This window comes from Budorcas taxicolor, chromosome 5 (genome assembly GCF_023091745.1).
Source record: "Budorcas taxicolor isolate Tak-1 chromosome 5, Takin1.1, whole genome shotgun sequence".
NCBI classification, from domain to species: Eukaryota; Metazoa; Chordata; class Mammalia; order Artiodactyla; family Bovidae; genus Budorcas; species Budorcas taxicolor.
Window position 1 is genome coordinate 93,903,313 of NC_068914.1, and position 26,131 is coordinate 93,929,443.

Below are 26,131 nucleotides of genomic sequence, written 5' to 3' on the forward strand. Positions count from 1 at the left end.
CGATGATTACAGCAACTAAAAAAAGAAGTCTGACTCTACTTACTTCCAAATGAAGGAATTAGCATAATTTGACTGAAACTCTGACGAAATAATGAATCCAGCTGCTTGATTACTTTTTGGATTCCTGCCTTATTTTTAAAAGAAATTCTTCTCTGAGAGGATCCCCACCTCTGACCACTAATAGGGCTGTGCACTTAAATCTTAGTTGTTTTTTTGTAAAATTGGCTTTAGAGACAGAGTAACTTGATTTGTAATTCTAGTTCCACCATTTATTTACTAGTTTTGTAAACTTAACTCTGCATCTTGGATTTTTCCATTGCAAAATGGAGTTAATAATGACTATCTTATAGATTCGCTGCAAGTATTATTATATAAAATTTGTGCTATTTTTCATGAACTGTAATTATTCAAATAATTATAAATACTTTTTCTCTCCCCAAAACTGCTAATAAGCAATTTGACTCAGAAATGTTTACATATTTATTTGCATTCAGTCTCTACTTAAGGCATGGTTTTCATCAGAGTAACACCAAATACACTGGAATCATAGACTGAAGTCTTGAGGAACACTCCCAATAAAGATTCCAGAAGTATTAGAGAGTTAACTGTAAAGGAGAAAACCATAAAGGAAATATAAATTGTAGGTGAATATTTATCTGATTTTAAGGTATAGAAGGCATTTCTAAGCATAAACAAAGGAAGAAATGAGGTCAAAAGTTGACAGATTTACCACTTAGAAACGCTATGTTTCTGTATGTTTTTAAAAAACACAGAAAAGTTTTCTACAAATAACAGCATTGTAAAATATGTCATAGACAATGAAAGACATAGATAGGTTGCCCCCACCAGAATTCCTACTAATCACCCCTATCCCCACTTCAAAGTCTTTACCACCCCCACTATCATAATAATCTTAAAAAAAAAAAAAAAAGGTTATTCTTTTTTTTTCAGCCAAGCCCCACAGCTTGTGGGATCTTAGTTTTACTCCTGCAGTGAAAGCACAAGTCCTAACCACTGAATCACGAGGGAATTTCTGAGAAAAGATTCTTTATCACAATATAAGACTCTTCAGGCTGGCCAGATTATTTACATAGGTGCAACAAGAGTGTTAATTTACCAGATAGGCCTCCTTAAAAACACTTTGCAAATCTAGGGTACTGAACAACTACCACTGCTATAGATTTAACTTCTATCTGGAAATTCCATAATGAATGCAGGTTAGACTTTTAAAAGCCTATATTTGCTTTCCCAAGGCTAGGAAATCAAGTTTAAGAAATTCCACCAGATTTCTCCTGCAGTACCTATAAAATTTGAGTGTTTTTGAGATCTTGAAATTTCTTCTGGAGGGTCTTCCTGAGGTTCAGAAAATTTCTTAAGTTTTCTAGTCTGCCAGGAAGTGACTTTGCTAATATCTGTGAGGCTGGTACACCTAGGTACCAGGCCAGTTTTCCTTGGAAGTCTTTGTTAACATTGGTTCCATAGGTACAGCCAAACTTTGGCCCTTAAAATGGGCTGTCATACCTGGTTGAACCAGCATTCTACTTAAATATTACACTTCATGTAAGGCTGTAGTTATACAATCAATGTGTCTGTCAGGTTATATCCCTGTAAAAAGGAAAGCAGATCTTTATTCAATCAAGTTAAGAGTTTCTGAATTCTGGGGGAGTCAGTAAAGATCTGATATTTAAACATTTTCAGTTTTCAAAAGTAGAATCCACTAAATTGTTATGTTACATACTGATTATTACTTAAGAAGAAAGAGAAAAAGCTTCCTTTCATATCCAGAAAAACAGAACATTAAAACAACACTAATAATAGTCCAAAGAAATAATAAAAATAAAATTCCCCTCATCAGTTTCATTTTGTCCTTAACTGTTAATTCTTATTCTGATAAATATTGGGTTAGGAGTCTTATGAAGTCACCTGCTTCTTGATATAACAGAATCCTGGAAATCCTGACTAAGCCCACTGGTGCAGTCTTGAGGGTTGACTATGTAATATCAGGTCAGCATTGAAGTATTAATACTTTGAAGAGTTATATGTCAATTATACCTCAATAAAAATATGTTTAAAAATAGTTTGAAGAACCTGGCTCAATTATTTTTCCAGGAGGCTCTGAAACTGGCCTTCTTTGTTGAAGACACAAACTCTGATCTTTAGCTTATAGTAGAACTCTCAAGCAAGCATCTCAATAAAATGAAAACTGTTTGTAGAAGACAGAGACATTAAATGACTATGATTAGTTTATTACTCAGACCTTTCAAATAGGAAAGTCTGATGAGGCAACTGACAAGAAAATTAATCTCACACACTAGTAAAGTAATGCTCAAAATTCTCCAAGCCAGGCTTCAACAATATGTGAACTGTGAGCTTCCAGATGTTCAAGCTGGTTTTAGAAATGGCAGAGGAACCAGAGATCAAATTGCCAACAACAGCTGGATCATCAAAAAAGCAAGCGAGTTCCAGAAAAATATCTATTTCTGCTTTATTGACTAGGCCAAAGCCTTTGACTATGTGGATCACAATAAACTGTGGAAAATTCTGAAAGAGATGGGAATACCAGACCACCTGACCTGCCTCTTGAGAAATCTGTATGCAGGCCAGGAAGCAACAGTTAGAACTGGACATGGAACAACAGACTGGTTCCAAATAGGAAAAGGAGTACATCAAGGCTGTATATTGTCACCCTGCTTATTCAACTTATATGCAGAGTACATCATGAGAAATGCTGAGCTAGATGAAGCACAACCTGGAATCAAGATTGTCGGGAAAAATAACAATAACCTCAGACATGCAGATGACACCACCCTTATGGCAGAAAGTGAAGAACTAAAGAGCCTCTTGAGGAAAGTGAAAGAGGAGAGTGAAAAAGTTGGCTTAAAGCTCAACATTCAGAAAACTAATATCATGGCATCTGGTCCCATCACTTCATGGCAAATAGATGGGGAAACAGTGGAAACAGTGTCAGACTTTTTTTGGGGGGGCTCCAAAATGACTGCAGATGGTGATTGCAGCCATGAAATTAAAAGACACTTACTCCTTGAAAGGGAAGTTATGACCAACCTAGACAGCATATTCGGAGAAGGCAATGGCACCCTACTCCAGTACTCTTGCCTGGAAAATCCTATGGATGGCGGAGCCTGGTGGGCTGCAGTCCATGGGGTCGCTAAGAGTCAGACACGACTGAGTGACTTCACTTTCACTTTTCACTTTCACGCATTGGAGAAGGAAATGGCGACCCACTCCAGTGTTCATGCCTGGAGAATCCCGGGGACAGGGGAGCCTGGTTGGTTGCCGTCCATGGGGTCGCACAGAGTCAGACACGACTGAAGCGACTTAGCAGCAGCAGCAGCAGACAGCATATTAAAAAGCAGAGACATTACTTTGCCAACAAAAGTCCGTCTAGTCAAGGCTATGGTTTTTCCAGTAGTCATGTATGGATGTGAGAGGTGGACTATAAAGAAAGCTGAACGCCGAAGAATTGATGCTTTTTAACTGTGGTGTTGGAGAAGACTCTTGAGAGTCCCTTGGACTGCAAGGAGGTCCAACCAGTCCACCCTAAAGGAGATCAGTCCTGGGTGTTCATTGGAAGGACTGACGTTGAAGCTGAAACTTCAATACTTTGACCACCTCATGTGAAGAACTGACTCACTGGAAAATACGCTGATGCTGGGAAGGATTGAAAGCGGGAGGAGAAGGGGACGACACAGGATGAGATGGCTGGATGGCATTACTGACTCGATGGACATGAGTTTGAATGAACTCCAGGAGTTGGTGATGGACAGGGAAGCCGGGTGTGCTGCAGTCTATGGGGTCACAGAGAGGTGGACACGACTGAGCAACTGAACTGAACTGAACTGATGACATGCAAAACAAAGATAATAAAGCCATGCCAAAAAATTAGACAAAATGTATCTAAGGGTAGTGATGAAGCTTGTTTTCAAAGACATCGTAAAAGTTACATCTCATTTGTAAAAATGAATGAATGAACATGATTTTTATATAATGCTTAAATATAGCTAATAACACTGAGATATTATACTAATAAGGCTTCCCTGATGGCTCAGTGGGTAAAAATCTGATTGGAGACTCAGGTTCAATCTGACACAGGACACTCAGGTTCAGTCCCTGGGTCAGGAAGATCTGGAGGAGGAAATGGCAACCCACTTCATTATTCTCACCTGGGAAATTCCAGGGACAGAGGAGCCTGGCGGCCTACAGTCTATGAGGTCACAAAGAGTCAGACATGACTAAGCACACGGCACACATTATACGAATATAATATAAAGAATTGTGGTTGTTCAGTCGCTAAGTCATGTCACACTCTTTGTCACCCCATGGAGTGCAGCACACCAGGCTTCCCTGTCCTCCATTATCTCCCAGCGTTTGCTCAAGTTCATGTCCACTGAATCAGTGATGCTATCTAACCATCCCCTGCCACCTCTTCTCCTTTTGCCCTCAATCTTTCCCAGCATCACGGTCTTTTCCAGTGAGTCAGCTCTTCACATCAGGTGGCCAAAGTATTGCAGCTTCAGCTTCAGCATCAGTCCTTCCAATGAATATGCACAGCTCATTTAAAATATTAGATGGTAAATGTACATTTTGGGGCAGAAACATTTTACTTACATAAGTGGTTGCTTATCTGTACAAGCCATGAGAACACAGTTCTTTTAAGAATTACTAATGTAGGAGCTTCCCTGGTGGTCCAGTGGTTAAGAATCTGCCTTGCAATGCATGGGACAAGGGTTTGATTCCTGGTTGGGGAAGATCCCACATGCCAGCTAAGCCCATGAATCACACACAACTCCTGAGCCTGAGAGCTGAAACTACTGAAGCCCAAGCTCCCCAACAAAGAGGGGCCACTACAGTGAGAAGCCCACTAGTCACAACTAGAGAAAGCCTGGCCACAGCAAGGAAGATCCAGCCAAGGCAAAAATAAATAAATACATTTAAAAGTTAAAAACAAAAAGTATTACTAATTAGCACTTTCGTGGTGGTCCAATGGCTAAGACTCTGCACTCCCGTATCAGGCAGCTCATATTTGATCCCTGGTCAGGGAGCCTGGTGGGCTGTTGTCTCTGGTGTCGCAGAGTCAGACATGACTGAAGTGACTTAGCAGCAGCAGCAGCAGATATAGAAAGAGCTTATAGTTTCAGATCAGTAAAGTTAGAAAACAAATTCACACTGGTACAGATATCCAATAGCTGTTCTTTGTATCAGATGGCAATGATCAATTCTGTTCCACTGGACACAATCCATATCATTATGAACAAAAATCATTTGAATTATTATCAGTTTTCTACAACTTACAGTTTTAAAATAGCTTAAAGACGATAAAAGATGAACACCTAGATAATCCTTTTTGCCTATTTCAAAGCATTTCATAATTTATCTTGATTAAAGCAAGGGAAAAATATTCAGAATACAGTTATACAAACCAGAAAATTTAGCTATTTATGTGTAACATTCTAATTTTATAAACTTTGCAGGTTTCAAAATAAAGGCATTTCTGAAGAATCTTTCGTGCAGAATTCCTTTATTAACTATAAAACTTTGTATTAACTAAAGCACATTCTCCACTAGGCCTTGCTTCATTAGCCTGATTTGAATTATCCTACATATTTGAAAATAATTTTAAAAATTTGAGTAGGTCCTGACAGTTTTTCATTAATCCATCTTCCTATCTTTGGTTACTCTGTATTAGAATTAAAATTTTTAATTATTATCATTAATCTCCTTCTTATATTTGTGAAAAGAAAATGATGGAACTAAACAATCACAGGAAACATTTTTACCCAAATTCTAAGTCCCTGTAAAAATTACAGGGAAATCCCTACTGATGTTTGAATTAATAGTTTTAAGTATGTGTCAGGTGATTCTCCTTTGGAGAAGGAAATGGCAACCCACTCCAGTATTCTTGCCTGGAGAATCCCATGGACAGAGCAGCCTGACAGGCTCCAGTCCATAGCGTCACAAATTGTCAGACACGACTGAAGCTTTTAGCACACAGGTACACACAGGTGATTCCCTTTACTCTTAGCTTTTCAGTCATGTGCCACTGCTGCCTCTCTGTCATAAAAAGGGAAGTAGATTGTTAAAGAAAAGATCAAAAGCCCTTAATATTTATTGAGATTTTCCCCTTTTCAGTCAAGAATAGAAAACAAGCACTTTGGAGAGAAGAAAAAGCTATTCAGAAGTAGGAAACTTCCAATAGTTTAAACCTTGATGTTTGTATTCACAGAATCTTCGTAGACTGTTCTCTACAAATGGCTACTGTCCTCTGTAGAGAAAAATCCTAGTCTAAACCCAATTAATTATACCTTTTAAGACCTTTAAAATTCTTTAAAAATTTTTAAAATGGAAGTAGTAGGGTATATTTTAACAAATAAAGACACTTATTATTTATTTAGCAATCCTATAGTGTAAATAGTTTCTTAGGTTTTGTTGCTGAGCACATTTTTAGTAAAGACTAAAACAAATAGAGAAGGAATTGGGAAACCTAACAATAAGAGGAAAGATTTCCCGGGGAAAAAAATAATAAGAAGGAATACAGTAAAAATTGCAAATAGAATTTGCATAATACCTTATGACCCAGCAATCCCACTGCTGGGCATACACACCAAGGAAACCAGAATTGAAAGAGACGCATGTACCCCAATGTTCATCGCAGCACTGTTTATAATAGCCAGGACATGGAAACAACCTAGATGTCCATCAGCAGATGAATGGATAAGAAAGCTGTGGTACATATACACAATGGAGTAATACTCAGCCGTTAAAAAGAATACATTTGAATCAGTTCTGATGAGATGGATGAAACTGGAGCCGATTATTCAGAGTGAAGTAAGCCAGAAAGAAAAACACCAATACAGTATACTAACACATATATATGGAATTTAGAAAGATGGCAATGATGACCCTGTATGCAAAACAGCAAAAAAGACACAGATGTGTATAACGGATTTTTGGACTCAGAGGGAGAGGGAGAGGGTGGGATGATTTGGGAGAATGGCATTGTAACATGTATACTATCATGTAAGAATCGAATCACCAGTCTATGTTCGATGCAGGATATAGGATGCTTGGGGCTGGTCCACGGGGATGACCCAGAGGGATGTTGTGGGGAGGGAGGTGGGAGAGGGGTTCATGTTTGGGAACTCACGTACACCCGTGGTGGATTCATGTCAATGTATGGCAAAACCAATAAAAAAAAAATAAAACGAATCACCAGTCCAAAAAAAAAAAAATTCCCATAAGCTTTGGGGGATTTATTATCCCAGAAGAGATGAGCAGTTGTATTTGTCTTTAATCAGCTCTATTCATTTTGTTTTTCAGATTGATGATTACCCAGAATTTCTAAGTCCACCAGATAGAGAAACCAACCAGCACATTCGTATCATTTATTATACAACTGTCTTAAAAAAAGAGTGTGAAAAATCAAAAGGTGTCAGGAAATTCTTATTTCCATTTCATCATGCCAATGCTAACAACAAAAAAGGTATGTAATATATTTCTTTAGGTGACATAAGAAAAGATACATTTCTATAGGAGATAAAAAGATAATGTTCTTTTTTCCTTCCCAGCTTTACTGAAGTATGATTGACAAATAAAAATCTATGTATTGATATTTAAGGTGTACAGTATGATATTTTGATGTATGTATATCAAAGTGATCACTGTGAAGTGATCACCACAGTCAGGCTAGTTAAGATATCCATCACCACACAGTTACTTTTTTGTTTGCTTTTTTTTTTTTTTAAACACTTGAAATCTACTCTTTGCAGATTTCAAATATACAGCATGTTGTTGTTAACTACAGTCACCATGCTATACATTTCAGTCTCTAGGACTTACTTATCTTATAACTGAAGTTCTGCAACCTTTGATGGACACCTACCTTTTTCCCTTACCTTCACTTCCAAGTCCCACAGTGGCAACCACCATTATACTCTCTGTTACTGTAAGTTCCTTTTTTAGATTCCATGCAAGTGAGATTATGTAGTATTTACCTTTCTGTGCCTGGCTTATTTGCACAATGTCTTCCAGGTTCATCCATGTTGTTGCAAATGGCCGAATTTCCTTCGTTTTAGAAGCTGGACAATACTACATCATGTGTGCATATGTATACATATATACACATACATATGTACATACACAGGCTTCCCAGGTGGCACAGTGGTAAAGAATCCACCTGCCAACGCAGGAGATGCAAGAAACGCAGGTTTGATCCCTGAGTTGGGAAGATGGCCTGGAGTGTGAAATGGCAACCTGCCTCTGTATTCTTGCCTGGAAAATTCCATGGTCAGAGGAGCCGGGAGGGCTACCATCCATGGGGTCACAGAGTCACACAGGACTGAGCGACTAAGCACGCGCACACACACACACACACACACACACACACTACATTTTCTTTATCCATTCACCTATTGCCAGACACTTAGGGTGTTTACCATTCTTGACTGTGTGTGCTCAGTTGCTAAGTCACGTCCTACTTTTTGTGACCCCATGGACTGGTTCGACAGGCTCCTTTGTCCATAGATTCCCCAGGCAAGAATACTGGAGTGGGTTGTTACTTCTTTCTCCAGGGGTACTTACCAACCCAGGGACTGAACCCTCACCTCTTTCCTCTCCTGCATTGGCAGACAGTTTCTTTACCACTGAGCCACCTAGGAAGCCCCATTACACAATTCTTGACTACTGTAAGTAATTCTGCCATGATCATGGGAGTGCAGATATCTCTTTGAGACAGTGATCTTATTTCCTTCAGATATATACCCAGAAGTGGGATGGCTTTTATTTTTAATTTTTTGGGGAACTTCCATACCATTTTCCAGGATAGCTATGCTAACTTACATTCCCTCCCAACAGTGCATGAGGGTTCTCTTTTTTTTGCATCCTTGCTAACACGTGTTATCTTTGGACTTTTTGATAAGTCATCCTAGCAGGTGTGAGGTGACAGCACACTGTGGTTTTGACTTGCTTTTCCCTATGATTAATGATGTTGAGAAGGTTCGGTTCTTTACACTGAGGATAAGCGGACTATCCATGACCAGCAGCATAGTTTCTGGGCTTAGTTTGCCATGAGTAGAGAGGAAGGAAGGAAAGAAAAGTATGGAAGAAAGGAAGGGAGGAAGGAAAATAAAAGAAGAAAGAAAAAAGAGAGGAAAGTGTTTTCACTAAATACTGGTTTAAAAAAAGAATGAGTTAGACTCTGAATTCTCTTTGGTCAGTGCTTGTTTGATTTTAGTAACCTTATCAACGAACGGAGATTTTAATGAAAAAACCTGGTGAAGAAGTACAGGGGGTAACCAGAAAAATTGTGAGGGAGTAACCAGAAAGATTGTAACACCTGGCTTTAGGAGAACTCCTTATAGTCATCTCTCTGAACCCTGTGCCTTTTACCAGCAAGGGAGTCACCAGCCCTGCCCTGATAATTGTGGTTCATTAACAGCATTCACTCTTCATTCAAAAATATTGGTTGGAAGTCTGTTCCCAAGAATGACTCACATGCCACCTTTAGATCTTGTTTTTAGGGAGCTCAGTGTGTGATTTTCCAGTGGTGCCTAAGGAGATCCAGATGACCTAGAGAAAGGGAGGTGGGGAGTCCGGACTCCCAGCACTCATCGGGCTCAACCCCAGTGCAGCCCTGCTTCTAGGTTTCACACTTTGGGCCCTTCCCAAACATTTCTCATGGAGAAGTTTTAAAAATTCAAGGGTGACTGGATAAAAATAGATTATATACTTCAGGATGACACTGCTTACTTTCTTGGTCTTATTTTGTGCATGAAAATACACACATATATATGTATTTGATATATGTATATGAAATGTACATGTATACAAAGGAGTCCTTTAAAGTATCCATCCCTATAATTGGGAGCTGGTGAAAAGCAGACAAAAAGGCATAGACTTGGGACTCAGTTAAGCCAGATTTGCATACTGGTTCTCAGCTTTCCCAGCTGTGTGACTGTCTGCAAGTCACTCAACTTTTTTGTGAGCCTCAGCGTCCTCATCTCTGTTACTAGCGTCACAAGGTCATTGTATTTGAAATCATGTGGCCAGGGCTGGGCACACAGCAGGAAAGTAGGCAGCTGTGAAGACTGCATGCTTAGCATGGAGGGAGAAAGAAAGAATGAGATCTGCGGCGGCTCACTGCCGGCATCTAGCCAGTGTACCCAGACCAACCGGTACCAGCCTGTTCACTCTTCACTGGACTCCACTCAAAATTAGGGTCAACCTCTTGGAGTACTGAAGAGCTACTAAGTGTGAGAAAAATGTCCAGTGTCTGTACACTGTCCTGGAAAAGGACCTTACCACATCGACACTCCAGAGCATGGCGACTGTTTTTAAAAGCTGCTCTAATTAGCAAACTTGTTAAATCCCTGGTTGCTCTTCAGGTCTCCTGTCACACTAATTAGGATATCTAACTGGTGTTGGTTGCCTTAAATGCATATTTATGCTTGTCCACAAGCATAATTATTCTTGGCTTCTTTTCCCCTAACACGTATAAGATGAAAACATGCATTAAAGAAGCCAATTATAGGTAGAAGTTTTATGAAATTTAAATTCCTAGAAACTTTGCAAATGATGTTAAAAACAGTAGAGAGTCTTTAAAAACGTATCCTTTGTTCACACACATTCACGGAATGACACCTCTCCCCTCCTCTCCTTTGTTTTCATCTCTAAAGGTACCATCTGACACTGGCAAAGAGATTTTCAAAAACACGAAACTATTGCTGTTTCAAGGAGTCATACGTAGCACACATTGGAGGATAAAAAACATGCCCCCTTTCCAGCAAGTCAGCACTGATGTGCTCAGATTCCTCTTGGCCTCCAAGCTGCTTATTCCTGGGTTAGGTATTGCTCTGTGCACAGGACCCCAGTGGTTCACCTCCTGGACATTCTGTAATATGTAATTCTGAAGCAAGAGATACACTCAAACCTATCTAAGCGTCTATTTGAGGGTAGTCATTACTAGAGTCCTTCATGCTAATAATGATGATGCCATGCCTAGAGAAGCCGCTCACATTAATTACTGAGTATTTAAATAAAGATAATTATTAGAACTCCAAATCTCTTGGGTGAAAGCCTAGGGAATATTTGTGTCATGTGGTAAAGGTGCTCACACTCCAATCAAGTAGATCATCTTAACAAAGGAAGCTCAAAATTGCAGATCATTTATAATATAAATACTGAGTTTAATCACCACATTTTAAAGCAGGATTTCTAATTAGGCTCAACTTCCCTGGAGCTACAAAGAGGCTTTTCTCTATAGTACACATGTATACCTGTATGGGCCACAGTTAGCACTCTGAATTGCACAGTTTATGGCAACCCACTCCAGTGTTCTTGCCTGGAGAATCTCATGGATAGAGGAGCCTGCGGACTACAGTTCATAGGGTTGCAAAGAGTCAGACACAACTGAAGTGACTTAGTACGCATGCACATATGGTTAGATGAAGGGCACGATTAGTAAACTCTAAATGAACAATCTTGGTGACAGCAGAGTGACAGTGGTGAGCTGTATTAACAGTAAGAGCTCTAGAATGAATGGGGTTATTAATGCCCATTAGTTTCAGTACATTCTAGAAGAGTACTACCCAATAGAACTTTCTGCAATGATGGAATTGTTCTATATCTAGTCTAATTATGTCTAAACGGTATCCATCAGCTACCTGTGGCTGTTGAGGACCTGAGATGACTAGTGCTACTAACTGAATTTTAGTTAATTTTAATGTTAATAGCCACAGGTAGCTGATGGCTACCAAATTGATCACTGTAGTTCTAGAATCATGGAAAGGACCTTAAAGGTTTTAGTGGCGTATTTTGAAACACTGGCATAAAGTGAAGTATACTAATCCCAAACCAGAACGAGACACAATAATTTAATGAAACAAAAACAGAATCAAAGTTTTTTATATGTGTGTGCATATGTATACTTGTGTATGTGCATAATTTTTATTTTAAACCTAAAACCTAGCATGTTTTTTAAAACTAGTGATGTGGGGTAAAGCCAAAACAACAAGACATTGATGAGTCTCTTAGGTTAAGTGGATAACTTTTTAAAATAAAAGCTTTTGGCTGCTCCTGCAGCATGTGGGATAAAAGCTCCCCAACCAGGAATGGAACCCATGCCCACCGCATTGGGAGCACAGACTCCTAGCCACTGGACTGCCAGGGAAGTCTCGGGATAATTTTTATCAATACATAAGCTTGTTGGTCTTCCCCAAAGGAATAGGATTTGACAAATATAATCAAACCTCCTACAGGCAAAACAGCAGGTTTGTTCTTTTTGGTGTGTTGCTTCTGAAAGTATTCCTCAGCTGACCAGCACCATCAGACACACACTGTGCTGAACGACTTCCTACCTAAGCTACTGAAGAAGATTGAAGACTGCTGGTGCACGCGAGATAACACAGGGGGAGATCTCTCTATTATCTGTATTCAGGCTCTCTTGTCATTATTGCCAGTATAGCCTTGCCGGGTTCCAATCCCTGGCATCCAGGAGACAAGACATCCCACCAAGTGCTGAAACACAACTCTAGCCATACTTCATTTCTCAGTGAAGAACAGATGATCCTAAGTTCAGCCACTCCATTGTTACAAATTAAAAAGCTAATATAGAGAGGCAGGGACATGGACACTAAAGTTTTGTCACAACCTCTTAGTGTCCACATACACAAAAAGAGAAAGTCCAAGTTTGGTTGGTGAACTTGGATGAAATCAGGTGTAAGAGATGACTTGAGCCTAGCTAGGCACAGGCTGATTGTAGGTAGTAGCTTCTTAGTGAAGCAGCCCCAGCACTCCTTCCCCGTCCAGCACGCCAGCAGTGCTGTACTCCGTCTCCATTTCTCCAAGCTGCTGGGTTAGGTACTGCTCTGTACATATGACTCCTGTGGCTCACCTCCTAGACATCCTGTAACATGTGGTCCTGAAGAAGAGATAGGCTCAAAATTGTCTGACCCCTAGGCCACAGGTGTTCTACTAATATGTTCTACTTAATTCTAGCAAAAACCAAAGGTGTTATTTGTATCACATTTAGTACCAAATTTGTGAAATGCCTACTATTTCAAGTGCCTGTGATGACTGGGGTCCTAAACACGTATTCAGTTCAGTTCAGTTTAGTCGCTTAGTTGTGTCCGACTCTTTGCGACCCCATGAATAGCAGCACGTTCAATCAAACTATGTAATTAATGACCAATTAACTTTTCTTTTCTCCTTAGTCAAAGAAGAGAATAATGGGCCTGTCTTTTGGAGAGGCAAAAAGGCTAACAGACTGAATGAATCCATTTTCAGGTGAGATTGTTGGTTTATGTTTTTAACTTGCTGACCAAAATTTATTTTACATTTAAATTGGCTTTTTATTTAAAGTGCTTTTACTCTACTAAAATCTTAGAATTGAGTTCTGTTTATCTCATATATATAATTATGAAGGTATTTGGGGAGGCTTTCTTCTAAATTCAAATCCAGTTAGTTATAAACTATAAATTTTCCCATTTCAATGGAATATACAGTGTCTCAATATAAGTAAATGATTAAAATTAAATTAAAAAACACTTACTGAACTCTGATTCTGTGTAGTAGGAACTTGGTCCCTGTAATAGATACAACAATGAGTAAGATATAGTTCCTACCCTTGAGAAGCTTATTCTAACCAGGACATATGATATTTGCATAAATGAAGATACTGCAAAGTATGCATGCTAAGTGTCCTCAATGAGTTTGAGCAAATTGTCAGAGAGATTTAATGAGGAGAAAGGTTTTATTCAGTTTGGGGGAGGAGTCAAGATATCAGATCACAGTTGTTGAAGGAATCACACATGGTGATTCAGATATTGCAGTTGTGGGAATCATAGAAGCTAGGGAGGCCTGGCGTGCTGCGATTCATGGAGTTGCAAAGAGTCGGACACGACTGAGTGACTGAACTGCACTGAACTGAACTGAACGATAGAAGCAGGAAAAAAATGGAACATGTGTAAATTTGAAAAGGAGTTTCCTAAGCTGCACAACTCAAAGTATGGTTCTATTACACACTTTAAGTAACTAGACACTAGAAGGAGGAGGGGAGCATAGGATTCTAAGAGCTCTGATTCAGGGGATGACAGGCAGGGGGAAAATTAAGGTGTGTTGGGGCCCTGAAAGTCAGGTATGACATGGGGGGAATAGCCAGGTTAGGAAAACACTGTAAAATGCTGCAAAGAAAAAGTGAGCTCCTACTTGGGAAGTATGCACAGATCTGTGGTGCATCATGCTGTGTAATAACTCAGGATACTGGGGAGGGTCCTTTTCCCACTGTACTTACTCTCATACTCACCTTCTCTCGCTGCACAATGATGTACAAAGGTCTTCTAAACCTAAATGTCACTATTATAACTTTTTCCTCACCAAAAGAAAAAATATTGGTTTAGGAAGCCTGGCTTGTGTCAGATAGGCTTAGAGGAGCATGATTTGATCTAAATCCATGTGATAAGAAGCCAAGTTTTAAGGGGTTGCAATTCCATTGTTACCCTGAGCACCATAAGTTACTAGATTCTTGGAGGAGGGGTCTCTGCCTTCCTGTCTCAACATGGCTTGCGTAACTAGAAGTATTGAGGGAGGGGCCGTGCCAGTGGATAGCCCCACACGCTCTCAGATTCAACATTCTTCATTTCACATTTGGTGTACAGTGCCCTAATTCTTCTAGACCATTCTGTTAGCCTCATTATCTTCTTCCATTTTAGAAAAATTAAAGAAATTTAGAAGTAATGTATGCAGTAGTTGTTGTAGGTTATCTTGGAGGTTAGAACTCTGTTAAAAGTGGCTGATGTCCAACATAGGTTAAAAGGGGAATTCAGGCAATATTGGAATTAGAGGGCAATGCATGTTATTCAACATTCATTCAGTAGATGAAAGAGGAGAGTGAAACAGTTGGCTTAAAGCTCAACATTCAGAAAACGAAGATCATGGCATCCAGTCCCATCACTCCATGGGAAATAGACGGGGAAACAGTGGAAACAGTGTCAGACTTTATTTTTGGGGGCTCCAAAATCACTGCAGATGGTGACTGCAGCCATGAAATTAAAAGATGCTTACTCCTTGGAAGGAAAGTTATGACCAACCTAGATAGCATATTCAAAAGCAGAGACATTACTTTGCTGACTAAGGTCAGTCTAGTCAAGGCTATGGTTTTTCCTGTGGTCGTGTGTGGATGTGAGAGTTGGACTGTGAAGAAGGCTGAGCGCCGAAGAATTGATGCTTTTGAACTGTGGTGCTGGAGAAGACTCTTGAGAGTCCCTTGGACTGCAAGGAGATCCAACCAGTCCATTCTGAAGGAGATCAACCCTGGGATTTCTTTGGAAGGAATGATGCTGAAGCTGAAACTCCAGTACTTTGGCCACCTCATGCGAAGAGTTGACTCATTGGAAAAGACTCTGATGCTGGGAGGGATTGGGGGCAGGAGGAGAAGGGGCCGACAGAGGATGAGATGGCTGGATGGCATCACTGACTCGATGGAAGTGAGTCTGAGTGAACTCCAGGAGTTGGTGATGGACAGGGAGGCCTGGCGTGCTGCAATTCATGGGGTCGCAAAGAGTCGGACACGACTGAGCGACTGAACTGAACTGAACTGATAGATATTAATGTAGATCCATCCATCTTACCTGTTAAATCTGGTATATTCTATTTTTTGGGCTCTGTGATTGACTTCAGATGTACAACAGTGAGAAAAATCAGCAAAAGTTAGAAACCACACTGCAGGAATGTAGGAATAGTAAGCATGAAGTTGGATTAGGCATACCTGGAACTGGGGACTTGAGTGCCACAGAACTTTGTCTCTGTCTCCTGGGATGTTTGTGGATCAGCTTCATTTTCTTTCACTGAATAACATGTCCTCTCTGGGACAGCAAAGTCAACAGCTGTCTTAAACTCACTTTTTATTGCTCCCACCACCACATGGTGACTAACTCACATACTTTCTTGCACCAAATTAAAAAATCCTGGGACCTCCCTGGTGGTCCAGTGGTTAAGAATCTGCCTGCCAGTGCAGGGGACACAGGTTTGATCCCTGGTCTGGGAACTAAGATCTCACATGCCACAGAGCAACTAGGCCTGTGTGCCAGAACTACTGAAGCCCATGTGCCCTAAAGCCTGTGCTCTGCAACAACAGAAACCACAACGAGAAGCCTGCATGCCTCTATTAGAGAAAACCCACGCACAGCAACGAAGAGCCTGAGAGCTTCAATGAAGACCCACCACAACCAAAAAAAAAAAAAAAAATCCTGAGAAGTCTCTGATGCCTAGCTTGAATAAATGATTCACTGATGAAAATATCCACCATAACCAAGAGGTTTAAAAACATGGCAGCTTCTGTGCGCTCCATGTGTGGAGGAGAGGAGTGAATATAGGTCGGGGTGGTAGAGTTAGGTCTGCTATCCATACTTTTCTAGGACTACCATCTTTGTCATTAAACATTTGAGTCAAAAGTGTAAACAAAAGGCAGGCTATGATAAACACTAATTAGAGGGCTAAAGAATGTTGTCGTGTAGAGGGCTTTGAAACACCTCTGTGGTATAAAGTTTTAGGCCTAATTATGAGAAGCTGCAGGTCATAAGAAGGAAGCAGTTATCTTGGGACATCAGATTGACATAAATATGATTACTTTTCAAGGTAATAGTAAACAACAGACCTTCTAACACCTGAGGGATGGAAAACAGACTAGTGATGATCTCTGATAATGAGATTCAGTACTTCAGTTTCTCTCTCTTTAGTATAGCTTCATTAGTGGATAGTTCCATGTACTCAGACATTTTACAGGAGAAAACCCAAGCAGATGTCTCCTCAAAACGCTCCTTGAGGAAAAGTTTATTGTGACCTACTTAAGAGTCCCCTAAAGCTGGCAAGGAAAAGACTGCCTATTGCTTGCACATATAAAAGGAAAACATAGAGATCAACGGAACATTTTTTACAGTGCTGGCACAGAGGCAGATTTATATAAATTCAACTGAGTTCACCCTGAATAATCCAAAAGGAAAAGAGTGACAATGCTTAGCCTTCAGTCTAGATCTGCTCTGCTTATACCCACTAGGGTGGATTTTCATCTAAGTTTACATCTGTCTATAGCCTCTACTGATATCTAGCTAATGGAAGCTTAAAAGCAGACTTTCTAACCATAGGGCATAGCAAGTAGAAGGATGAACTGAAGAAACCGGTCTGTTTAATAAACAGAATTCACATGGGTTCAATCCCTGGGTTGGGAAGATCCTCTAGAGAAGGAAGTCGCAACCCATTCTGGTAGTCTTGCCTGGAGAATCCCATGGACAAAGGAGCCTGGCAGGCTACAGTCCATGGGGTTGCAAGAGTCAGACATGACTGAGTGACTAAACCACCACCACATGACAGAGGTGACCACCTTGGCATCCTTATGATATGAGAATGTGTTGCACTTAATATCATTAGCAAAATAGAAGGGAAAAAAACAATCAAGAAGTTGAACCTTGTATCTTTCTCTAAGAAGAAACATTTCTTGGCAGAAACTAGAAAAAGGGAGCTGTTTTATTCTTTTCTGCATAGTAGAGAAAAACATGCAGGCTCAGTAGTCACACTGGATAACATCAAGTCTAGACTCTGTCTTGGACTATTTCACCTTCCCAGGGCTTCACTCCTCATTGTAGGATGGGGCTCACAATGGTGCCTATCCCACAGGGATGATACATAAAGAACTAAATCACTCACGTACGGTTGACCCTTGAACAACACAGGTTTGAACTTTGTGGGTTCATTTATATGCATATTTCTTTAATAGGTACGTACTACAGTCCTACACAATCCTCAGATATGGAACCTTGGATACAGAGGGGTGACTCTAAAGTGTTATGTGTTGATTTTCAACTGTGCAGACGGTCAGCTCCCCAACCTCATGTTGTTCAAGGGTCAACTGTACATGTAAAGTGCTTGAACTGTGTGTGACACTTAGTAAATCCCTATTAAACTTAGCTCTGTTGTTATTGCTAATTATCTGTAAGTCAGTCACTAAACAATAATCTATTCGGCATCCTCAGAATCCTTGATCAAGTCTTGGAACAGAGTAACTTCCCTCTTTTCTACTCTCACTAATAATACGGTATTTAAAGAATAAAAATGCTATTGTGTGGGCTTCCCAGGTGGCTCAGTGGTAAAGAATCTGTCTGCCAGTGCAGGAGATGCGTTCAATCCCTGGTCTGGGAAGACCCCACATGCTGAGAAGCAACTAAGTCGGTGTGCCACAACTACCAAGCCTGTGCTCTAGAGCCCAGGAGCTGCAACTACTGTGCCCATGTGCCACAATACTGAAGCCCGTGCACCTAGAGCTCGTGGTCCACAACAGGAGAAGCTGCCACAATGAGAAGCCTGTATACTACAACTGGAATGTAGCCCCTGGTTGCCACAACCAGAGAAAAGCTCATGCAGCAATGAAGACCCAGCACAGCCAAAGTTAAAATAAGTAAATACTTTCTTTAAAAGCTAATAAAAAATGCTATTATGCAGTAATTTGGCATGTGTGTGTGCTAAGATGCTTCGGGCATGTCCGACTCTTCAACCCTATGGACTGTAGCCTGCCAGGCAACTCTGTCCTTGGGATTTTCCAGGCAAGAATACTGGAGTGGGTTGCCATAAAATGTACTATTCAGAATGCTAACTGTGTTGAATGTTATGTTATGTGACTCTGGGTCACATGACGAGTTTGGTACTGGTGTCTGCCAGCCTCTTGATTACACTTAAATACTGATAATTACTTTCCAGTTTTGAATTATTTTACATAAAATTGCTTATATCTCACCAATTCTGCTTCAGTAGAGCCTTCATGGGGAATTTTTAAATTCAGGAGAGCTGAAATTCTACATCTTTTTAAAAAAATTTTTTTATTTTTACTTTATTTTACTTTACAATACTGTATTGGTTTTGGCATACATTGACATGAATCCACCACGGGTGTACATGAGCTCCCTGAAATTCTACATCTTAAGATCTAGGCCTATATAATTTTTTTTTTATGGAAGAATCATTGTTCTTTATTGCTCTGCTTGTTTTTTCTATTTTGTATATTAATCTGACTACTTCCTTGAATAGGTGCTTTGCTCTCCATGAAAACTAAATTCCCCATTTTCGTATTTAACTTCTTTCTCTTCCTTCTTAAGAGTTTTAAAAATCAAATAATTATTTTTTTGTATTTGATTTTAAAACTTTTGAAAAAGATGAGAAAGAAGTTAAATAAATTCTACTTACCATTTTTCCTCATTTCTTGATAGAATCAATAAGCTAGCATATATGTACTTTGTATTCTTAGTTGACCTTGCATCTAATGGATTTTTCTGAAGCTGTTAAATGTTGCCTGTTGCTTTTTGGACTGTGGGTTTAACTTGATGATTTCAGCCTCAAGGAGTGAATGTGGCTGTGTTTGATGTGGAGGGGAAAAGGAGAAAAGTCATTTGTGCATAATTTTGATCTTGGAGTTATCTTTTCCAGTTCTCTCATTGCTTACTCCTTTATGGCTGGGCTCTCCCTAGAGATACATAATCAGCTCATTAGAAAAACACTTGACTTTTAGCAACCTAGTACTATAAATATGAAGTCGACTAGTGGAAATTCAAGGTTCTAGAACTCTTGCTTAGTAATGAACTACTCTTTAATCAGACTACTAAGAGTAGATATTACTGAATTTTAAATGAAAAATACAGTTTAGCTTTACGGTTGGCTTGCTTAAGCTGTGAAGCTATAATGTCTGTGGCATTTTAATTTATGCTGTCAAAAAGGTAATCCTTGTTAGAAACTCTTTTAACTCTCTAAAATAATAAAGTTTTCATACAACTGAGTAAATTACAGTCACTTCAAGTGGATCTTTCTGTAATTACCTGAAATCATTTTGCTGACCTTTAAGATCAATTCAGTTCAGTCGCTCAGTCGTGTCCAACTCTTTGCAACCCCATGGACTGCAGCATGCCAGGCCTCCCTGTCTACCACCAAAACCTAGAGCTTACTCAAACTCATGTTCATTGAGTCAGTGATGCCATCCAACCATCTCATCCTCTGTTGTCTCCTTCTCCTCCTGCCTTCAATCTTTCCCAGCATCAGGGTCTTTTCCAGTGAGTCAGTTCTTTGCATCAGGTGGCCAAAGTATTGGAGTTTCAGCTTCAGCATCAGTCCTTCCAATGAATATTCAGGACTGATTTCCTTCAGGATGGACTGGTTGTATTTCCTTGCAGTCCAAGGGACTCTCAAGAGTCTTCTCCAACACCACAGTTCAGAAGCATCAGTTCTTCAGTGCTCAGCTTTCTTTATAGTCCAACTCTCACATCCATATGTGACTACTGGAAAAACCATAGCTTTGACTAGATAGACCTTTGTTGGCAAAGTGATGCCTCTACTTTTTAATATGCTGCTTAGGTTGGTCATAGCTTTTCTTCCAAGGAGCAAGCATCTTTGAATTTCATGGCTGCAGTCACCATCTGCGGTGATTTTGGAGCCCCCCAAAATAAAGTCTGTCACTGTTTCCACTGTTTCCCCATCTGTTTGCCATGAAGTGATGGGACTAGATGCCATGATTTTAGTTTAACATATGTTGTGCCCAAAATGAACATTTTAACCTAATTTCATAACATTATCTAACATAATCTGTGCACTGGCTATTTAATTCAATTTCCATAGAGAAAATTTTAGAAAATATCATCTACAAGAATAAAGAAAAGCTATCACTTTTTGAGCACTTGTATGTTCATGTGTGTGTGTGTGCATGCATACATGTACACATATGTAAAGTCAATGGAAGAGGGAGCTGAGAGTTGAAAGTCAGCCTAGTTCATAGCATTGTACAGATGATTAATGAATTTTGCTACTGCTGCTAAGTCGCTTCAGTCATGTCCGACTCTGTGCGACCCCATAGATGGCAGCCCAACAGGCTCACCCATCCCTGGGATTCTCCAGGCAAGAACACTGGAGTGGGTTGCCATTTCCCTCTCCAATGCATGAAAGCGAAAAGTGAAACGGAAGCAACTCTTAGTGACCCCATGGACTGCAGCCTTCCAGGCTCCTCCATCCATGGGATTTACCTGGCAAGAGTGCTGGAGTGGGTTGCCATTGCCTTCTCCAGAATGAATTCTACACCTGTTTTAAATTAAGAACAAATAAAAACAAAGTGGTTTCCAACTTTCATAGAGGTTCCAGTCTCATAAGGGAGATAAGATAAATTAATATAAAATGATAAACCAGCAATTCAAGACAATATAGGGTAATATTAATAGCTAGCACCTACTGAGTGATTAATTGCTAGCATCTGTTGAGTATTGCATGTATTTTCTTACTTAATCCTCACAGAAACCCAATGAGATGGTTCTATTGGCTCCTATTTTAAAATTAGGAAATTAAGGCTTAGGTCAATCAAAATCACATAACCACTGAGGGGCAGAGCCTGGATTAGAACTTGGATCTCATATTCTGCAACTTCTTAGCCTCTGCCACTTGCTTCCTTGGGCTGCAGAGAAAAGAAGTGGGTCATGGTGAGCTGCAGAGAACAGGGAAGACAAAAGATGGGACAAAAGATTGATTCTGAAAAAAAAACTGCTGATGCTATTGCAATGATATTAGAAAAATTAGAAGAGTATTAGCAAAACATGAGTCAAAGAAAACACCATTTAAGAAAGTCTCTCTTCACATCTCTCCATATGAATAGTTTTTTCTTTATGGTATCCATCAGAAATGCACAATGAAAGAACAATCAAGTTTCAAAACTAGAATGAAAAGTCCTTTCACTAGGAGTACTGGGCTCTGTGAAGGACAGGCATAATGCTTTAGATGTAAAAAAAAAAAAAATGGCTCTTTAAATGACATAGGGTAGATTCTATTTCTGAAAGCAAGAGTATATACTGAAGAATTGTACCATAACTCCTAGCAGGTGAGAGTAAATCGCTCCTTTCTCCTAACAAGCATTCCCTTTATGCGAAGACTTTTACTTTCAGACTTTATGCGAAGACTTTTACTTTCAAACTGCTGCAGTGGGCCACTGGGTTCTTTTTGTTCCTTTCTGTTAAATTCTGAATATTATGTTTAACTCTAAATTCTACCTGACAGGTACCACCAGGAGAGCAGCACAGCATCCAAGGACTCAACTCTCGGCCCTTCTTCAGACCTGAAGAAGCTGTCCCTTCATGGCCAAAGAGCTGGTGGACCCTTACCTAACCCTTCCAGGAGAAGTTGTCAGCTCACATCAGCCAGTAGCAAAGCTAGTGGGCCATTTTGTATAACAGACACAAAAGAACCCCAGGGGCTTTCAGATCACAAAGACTCTCTAAGTGAAATCCCTTTCAAGTGCAATGGGAACGGAAATGAGTTTTACTTAGGAAATTCCACCCTGGCTTCCCCTTTACAGAGCAACCCAAATCTAGAGAAAAAGGAGTCAGAACTTCATTTGTATGTTATTTCCACAACATCATCAATATTTCTGCACTTAAAAAGTTCATGGAACAATTATATTATAGTAAGTGCCCTCCTAAGTTAACCTTGCCTTGAGGATTAGTTTTTAGGATAGGCTTCCCTGCTCTTCCTCCCCATTTTGGAAACTTAACCTTGGGATTTAAGATAGTGAAAGACACAATGCACTGGACAATTAAGGAGATGACTTTATCAGGCTACTGCAATAGGGAAAATGCTCATTAATGAAAAGTGTCTTAAAGAAAAGGAGATGGGCCTGAGGTTTCATGAGGCAGGTAACAAACAGGGCAGTTGGCCGTAAGTCTCGTGGGAATCAGTGAGGAAGGTTGGAGACAGGTCTTATTTTGGAATATTTGTGAGCAGTGGTTTTTTTACAGTTAGCTGGGGTGATTTCTCAGGCTTCCCAGGTGGCAGTAGTGGTAAAAATCCTGCCTGCCAGTGCAGGAGATTTAAGACACACAGGTTCGATACCTGGGTCGGGAAGATCCCCTGCAGGAGGGCATGGCACCCCACTCTAGTATTCTCGCCTGGAGAATCCCATGGACAGAGGAGCCTAGTGAGCTGTGGTCCATAGCGTTGCAAAGAGTTGGACACAATTGAAGTGACTTAGCACGCATACAAGGGGTGATTTCTTAATCATTCAGCTTTCAGTGAGGACAAAGCTCAACACTGTCAATATGTTTCATTATTTCTTAGCTGTGCTACTGAAAGTAGGCTAGTGGGAGTCATTGTCATAAGATCAGATAATTTTACAGAGATCACCTGGCTTATGTCCTTTATTTTATAAATGAGGAGACTGAAGCAAAAAAAAAATTCTAAGTAACTTACTCAACATTGTGTAGTAAGTTTAGAGGCAGAGTCAGAACTCTCATTTAGTAATCTTTTTATAACACCAGGATCAGTTTTATAATATGACTCTTTTTAGTTCCCTTCAGTGATATATAATTTTTATTACTGATCTTCGAATATAATAATGTTGAAATGAAAGTCACTCAGTTGTGTCCAGCAGCTCTTTGCAACCCCATGGACTATACAGTCCATGAAATTCTCCAGGCCAGAATACTGGAGCGGGTAGCCTTTCCCTTCTCCAGGGGATCTTCCCAACCCAGGGATTGAACTCAGGTCTGCATTGTGGATAGATTCTTTACCAGCTGAGCCACAAGGGAAGCCCAAGAATACTGGAGTGGGTAGTCTATCCCTTCTCCAGCAGATCTTCCCAACCTAGGGATTGAACCCAGGTCTCCTGCATTGTGGGTGGATTCTTTACTAGGTGAGCCATAAGGGAAGCCCTTCTGAGTGAAAAGAGTCTTTCATAATGATGTTAAGAGGAATGAAAGACTCTTATCACTCAGAAGAAGCTAGGAAGGAGGGGTTTTATAAGTGGCCCAAAATTTGGAAGACTGCAAGGCAACTCTAGTTTTTTTCTCATAATACAGTTCAGCATATTTAATGTTTAAATTAAATGTTAAATGTTTAAAATTCATCTGTAAAATCTTAAACAGCTTTCTCCAAATTAAGAATGTATGTGAATCATAAATAGAGGGAAAATCTTGATCTCTTAAAAGAAGGCCTTATATACAACTCTTTGTGACCCCATGGACTGTAGTCTACCAGGCTTCTCCATGGGATTTTCCAGGCAATAGTCCTGGAGTGGATTGCCATTTCCTTCTCCAGGGGATCTGCCCAACCCAGGGCTCAAACCTGGGTCTCCCGCACTGTAGACAGACGCTTTACCATCTGAGCCACCAGGAAAGCAACCATATATTCTAATAGAAAACCCAAAACTTAATTGACTTTTAAAAATCTGCCTAAATATTTCAAAATAACTGTTTATGCTTCCAGAATTAACTAACTCCTAGTTTTAAGTACTACTTTAAAATTCTGCAGTAGAGGCATGCTTGGGGGTAAGTCAGATGGGCCAACTCATAGCCCTTCTGATGATAAAAGCAACAACAAATAACTACGATGTAGTGTTATTATCAATGTTATTAACTGTGCTGATGCTTTCTGTATATTAACTCATTTAATCTATACAACAGTCCTATGAGGTAAGACTGTTATTCTCATCTTATAGATGAGGAAACTAAGGTATAGGGAAGTTAAATGTATTCAAGGTTATACAACTAACACAGAACTGAGATTTGAACCCAGATAGACTGATTTTTTTTCTATGCACTGAAATACTGTGGATGGAGGGGGTTATCCTTATGAGTTGGCAGACATTATTATTAAACAACATTCTATCCCTTGAAAGAAGGAAAACAAGTAAGCAAATATTTCATATACAAATGATCAATCAATTAGGTTACCATTTATTCTAGTGAAAACGGTATTAACTCAATATAAACATTTTAAAAAGTGTGACTTTTTCTGTGACATTGTTGGATTCTCTAATTAGGGTGGTTACCCTTGGTTAGTCTTGGCTATCTTCATAGATTTTAGGAAATGGAAAAAAAATAATTTCCTACATCAGTCAGACTTATCTTGTGTAATTGATCTGTTGTGTCTGAGATTTCTTTCCTGTTGAGGTATGGAAATGCTCCTGGGAAAAGACATCTTAACTCTGTATACTTTCAGGTAAAATTAACCTAAACCATCCAGTTAGAAATTAGCACTCATTCTGATTTTAAGGGTTTCCAAAGAGTTGTCTCTGTGAGTAAGACATTTTATCTGTAAATTTTACCAAAAGTAATTATGATCTCTGTTGTTTAGCATCTCAAATTCTACAAAGACAAAATATGCCAATTATTTGCCCTTATGTTGTGAAGATAACTGCTAGAAAGCTAAATAACTAAGGAATATTCTCAAATTAAAATTCTAGATTTAAGGCAAGGATAAATTTGGAGAGGAAAAAAGGGCAGCTTTTTTTAAAAAAGAAAAAACATAGAATGATGACAAAAATAGTAAGACAAAGCACATAATTCCCCCCCTACACACGCACCTACCACCATACGCTGTTTATAAGGAGTAAGACAGGAGTTGCTTGGAACTGTAAATCAGAAACATTTCAGAAATCCCTTCTGACCTGTTAAGCCTCAAAATAAACAGAAAATTATTTAGAGAACTTGCCGAACATTACATGCCAGTTTGTTTTAAGACCCAGAATGAATGGGAAATGGCAACACTAACGATTTAAGGAAAAAATAACCCCATTAAAGGGGGAACAGGTAACAAAATTATTGTATATCTTGGCAATGTAATACTGTAATTATTAAAAAAGACTGAAGTAAATCTATATATATAGATATGAAGAACTGTCCACTATGTATTAAGTGAAAAAAAGACCCCAGATTAGCATGTGATATGATGTGGCTAGTATTAAATAAATATTATAAATATATATCATCTAATGTGTAAATATTATAAATGTATGTTATAATTAATATGTTTTTATCTCCCTGAAAGAATATAAACCAAACCAACAACAGCAAGGTGTTTTGAAAATTGAGACAGAAGGGGTAGTGAGGGATAGGGAACTTTTTATCATTTACACATTTCTGTACAGTCTGATGTTGATACAGTGAGCAAGTGTTATGTTTAAAACTTTAAAAAAACTAAGGAAAAATTCCCTGTGCTATTATCAAATACCGGAATGAGTCACAAATCATGTACTGTAGAAGGGATTAAAGAATAGATATATGATACTGACTAAAAGTAAGGGGAATTGATTTTCATTCAACAAAAATTCTAACTA

At 39.4% G+C, this 26,131-nt stretch overlaps 1 protein-coding gene across 1 annotated transcript in view; it reads left to right on the forward strand.

The window, feature by feature from the left end:
* The window catches only part of C5H12orf56 (chromosome 5 C12orf56 homolog), an 81,098-nt gene that overhangs the window by 23,806 nt on the left and 31,161 nt on the right, over positions 1–26,131 (forward strand). The window contains exons 2-4 of the mRNA XM_052640248.1: positions 7,336–7,498; positions 13,224–13,296; positions 22,078–22,483. Coding sequence (XP_052496208.1) covers positions 7,336–7,498; positions 13,224–13,296; positions 22,078–22,483 — 642 coding nt within the window. The remainder of the gene's footprint in view (positions 1–7,335; positions 7,499–13,223; positions 13,297–22,077; positions 22,484–26,131) is intronic.